At 34.5% G+C, this 3,713-nt stretch overlaps 2 protein-coding genes across 2 annotated transcripts in view; one reads left to right on the top strand and one right to left on the bottom strand.

Annotated features, from left to right (window-relative positions):
- Positions 1–1,363: 1,363 nt before the first annotated feature.
- Positions 1,364–1,741, top strand: LOC149131678 (zinc finger BED domain-containing protein 5-like). The gene has a single exon (XM_089337836.1). It carries the CDS (start codon positions 1,364–1,366, stop codon positions 1,739–1,741), a length of 378 nt encoding a protein of 125 aa, XP_089193962.1.
- A 1,454-nt stretch (positions 1,742–3,195) lies between these two features.
- LOC106873271 (uncharacterized) overlaps positions 3,196–3,713 on the bottom strand; it is an 11,353-nt gene continuing 10,835 nt past the window's right edge. The window contains exon 2 of the mRNA XM_014920564.3: positions 3,196–3,713. This exon is cut by the window's right edge and continues 79 nt beyond it. Within this exon, the coding sequence (XP_014776050.1) occupies positions 3,284–3,713 (430 nt within the window). The 3' untranslated portion in view covers positions 3,196–3,283.

Here is a 3,713-nt window from a genome sequence, read left to right as displayed (position 1 = left end):
GCCCAAACAGGAAAATTGATACGTCACTATCCAAACAGGTGAACATTAAAATAAAAAATAATCTCCGTTTAGTACCTATTGGGAAATACTCTCACACCAAACCGAGGTAGAAACAAACCCTGCCAACTTTGTACTAATGAATCCTACCTCATTCTCACATTCAAGAACCAAATTTTGAACCGAAACTCTGAACTAGTCTCTTCATGTAAGCAAAAAAAAAAAAAAAAAAAATTGAAACACTAGAACATTTCAAACCAATAGTTTTTTCTAACGATTAAATATGTAAATATTTCACCAATTCCTCTCCTTCCACCTACAGCGTAAACCATCTCCATAATATATATATATATATTTACAGCTTTACACTAAAATACTTCAGAGATTTTCTAAAAGTTTCCCTATCTCCAACCAAAATCCCCACAATAAAATCTTCTGCTATAAGCACACAAACCTACATACACATATATAATCATATATTTGTATGCAAGCAAGTTGGAAACCCCTTCTCTTTTTTAATCCTCCATTTTTTAATAATACTTTAAAATTTCTTTTTACTTAAAAAATTTTAAATTTTCGAATCAATTTTTAAAATCGAATTTTGTTTTTATTCCCATTTTCATACATGAGTATATACACACCTTTTTATAATGGCCCGCTTTCGCATATACCCATAAGCCTAAAATAATATATTATAAAATACCCAAGTTTGAAACAGAATTGAAGAAATATTTATAAATACATATCCCACAAACTCTGCCTCCATAAAACACAAAAGTTAGAATTTCTACATATTAATCAAATTGCTTATAGAACAATGAACACATAGAGAGAAACATACAGACCAACAAAGTGATGAGTTAAAAAAATGTTCTTATGTGATTACGGCGGCGAACTTTATCAAAGCGAACGCACTCAACTCCCGTCTGTTTGCCGAGTTGTGCAAAAGAAGTGATTCTGAAAGTGATTCTGAATTCGAAACGCTTTTATTGCACTCGCAAATGAGATGGCTTTCGAGAGGAAAAACGATAAAGATAGTTTTCCTTCTATGAAAAGAAGTCCACGGTTTTTTACAAGATTCCAAGCCAGATTTGCACGCCGAATTCTCCGGCATTCGTTTTCTGATCTGCATGGCATTTTTGGTGGACATATTCGAGCCAGTGAATGCCGTCAATCATTCACTGCAAGGGAAAGATATAATCATGCTTCATTCTCATGAAAAACTAACTGCTTTCAAAATGAAGCTTGAACTTTCGCACCAAAAGTTGGATAGAAAGAATTTGGCATCTTTTCTTCAGCTAAACTTGTTTATTGATGTAAACGAGCTTCAAGTCGATGACGATATCGTTTCACTCATGAAACACTCATGACTTTGACAAACACTATCGCTTTATCAGGAACCTCTTTGTACTCTCTGCCTGCAGAAGACAATGTAATTCAAGAACAGTTCATTGATTTGGTCAATGATGAAGGTACAATTTTTTTTTTCCGTGCAATATACTGTTCTGACTTTTGGATTGAAATGGCACAGACATATCCTGATGTTGCAAAGATGGCTCTTAAAATACTGATGCCATTTCCAACCACCTATAAGTGTGAGATCGCGTTTTCCACTCTCCTTGCCAACAAAACGAAGTCACGAAACCGACTGGATGTCACACCAGAAATGAAAGTTTCCCTCTCCAAAACGGAGCCGAATATTGAAGAACTGGTTGCCGTAAAGCAGGTACATCCGTCACACTGAGCTTTGCTGTAAATAAAATGACAGATCGTCTGCTTTTGTGAGTAAATAATTTCTTATATAATTTTTTATGTCATATTATGTATCAGGGATTCAAGAAAAGAGAGGCAAACCTTCAGGAGAGGAGGAAAAAACGGTGTTTCTGCTAAAATTGTGGTTTTCCGTGCATACTAGCTGCATACTAATAGTCCAATTGGCAGAAACTTCTGTACATTTTGGGATTCTATTACAATTCTTCTGCTGAAAATAGCTAAACTGATTGAAATGCACTTCTTGGATAATTAGTATGAAGAATGGCATGCCAATGGGGAGGAATAGCATCTCAAAACATGGTGAAAGGGGAAGATGATACCAAAAGCTCGAAAACCACTGTCATTTTCGGCGTATGACCTACTGTTTCTTTCTGTTAAATGGATATAAATGGGTCTTACGCAGTTGTTAGTACAGGATGCCCGGGATATTTCCGGGCTGCTTTCGTTTCTCATATGTGTTCTAACCAATCGATCAACTGATTCCCCGTGTTTTCATGTGTATTTATTGTACCCCAATGGGTTTTGCGTGGATTAAGTTGTGGTCTTCGATGTTGCGGGTTTATTGTCAGTACGTGTTATAGTACGAAAAATACGTACACGAAAGTAGGTCACTTTTTCCCTGTTAATTATCCTGCATTTTATAGGAAACCGCGAATTATCGAAAAAACTGTAAGGGGACCGGTACATAAAACCTTTTGAAAAGTTTGAGAATCACTGTTCTAAGTAATAACATAACATCAAATTTAATCAATAAAAATTTCTCGAAAACACCTTTCCATAACAATCCACCTTTAAACCTAATCACCACTCTTCTCAAACCCACATGCCCAAGAAAGATTTTAACTCAACAGAGACTATATAAAGCTAAGATTAACTTCAAATTATTGCAGTCCTACGATGGGTTATCTCGCCGAAACTTCGAAGTCAATGTCAATAATACGCTTGTTTATGAATAATGCATATGCAGATATAATTACGTGTGTGTGTGTGTGTGTGTGTGTGTGTGTGTGTGTGTGTGTGTGTGTGTGTGTGTATCAGCGTACTGCAGTCATTGCTGTTTGGTTAAGAAGTTCACATAGAACTTATCTGAGTGTTACGGGTTATAGAAGAACGCATTATTTTAGATGTGGTTGTAAATATGTTTATGTCGAAAGAACGAAAAGTGCAGCTTCATTTTATTCGTTTACACACACACACACACACACACACACACACACAAAATAAAATGATATATAATACACGTATGTATGTATGTATGTATGTGTATATATATATATATATATGTGTGTGTATATATATATATATATATATATATATATATATATATATATATATATATATATATATATATGTATGTATGTATGTATGTATGTATATATATATATATATATATATATATATATATATATATATATATATATATGTATATATATATATATGTATATATAAATATGTATTGTTTGCTTTCAAACTTGCTGAATCTTCCGAAACCTTGCTTATAAGTTTACTTTATTCAATACACACTTCTCCATCGGTGATGTCTCGCCTGTTCTTGTTCATCGGTTGATACTTGAAGATTGTCTTTGATCGGACTATAAATGTTTCGCTCACGATAGAAAGTCAAATAGCCTTTGTTATAGAGCTGTTCACAAGCAAATCGCGGCAAGTATAAACGCCAAACGAATCTGTAGGGCTTTGTACTGATCATATCATAAACGTAAACTTGGCATTGTACCATTGTAGCAAAAGCAATAAGTTCGAATTCAGTGGCAGGCGCACGGTTGATTGATAATTTCTGAGCGTGTTCATAACGAACCGCCTTATCAATCATGTCTGTGTGGAAAACATGATCGGGAAAGAGAGATTCGAAAGCTATTATGACCTTGCGCCATTTTATGTAATTCCTTTCATGACCTGAAAAGAGATAACTTACCGACCGAAAA

This window comes from Octopus bimaculoides, chromosome 20 (assembly GCF_046866305.1).
Source record: "Octopus bimaculoides isolate indiv1 chromosome 20, ASM4686630v1, whole genome shotgun sequence".
In the NCBI taxonomy this organism is placed as follows: domain Eukaryota; kingdom Metazoa; phylum Mollusca; class Cephalopoda; order Octopoda; family Octopodidae; genus Octopus; species Octopus bimaculoides.
The sequence above is the reverse complement of the archived record's forward strand: the minus strand, read 5'-3'. Positions and strand labels throughout refer to the sequence as shown.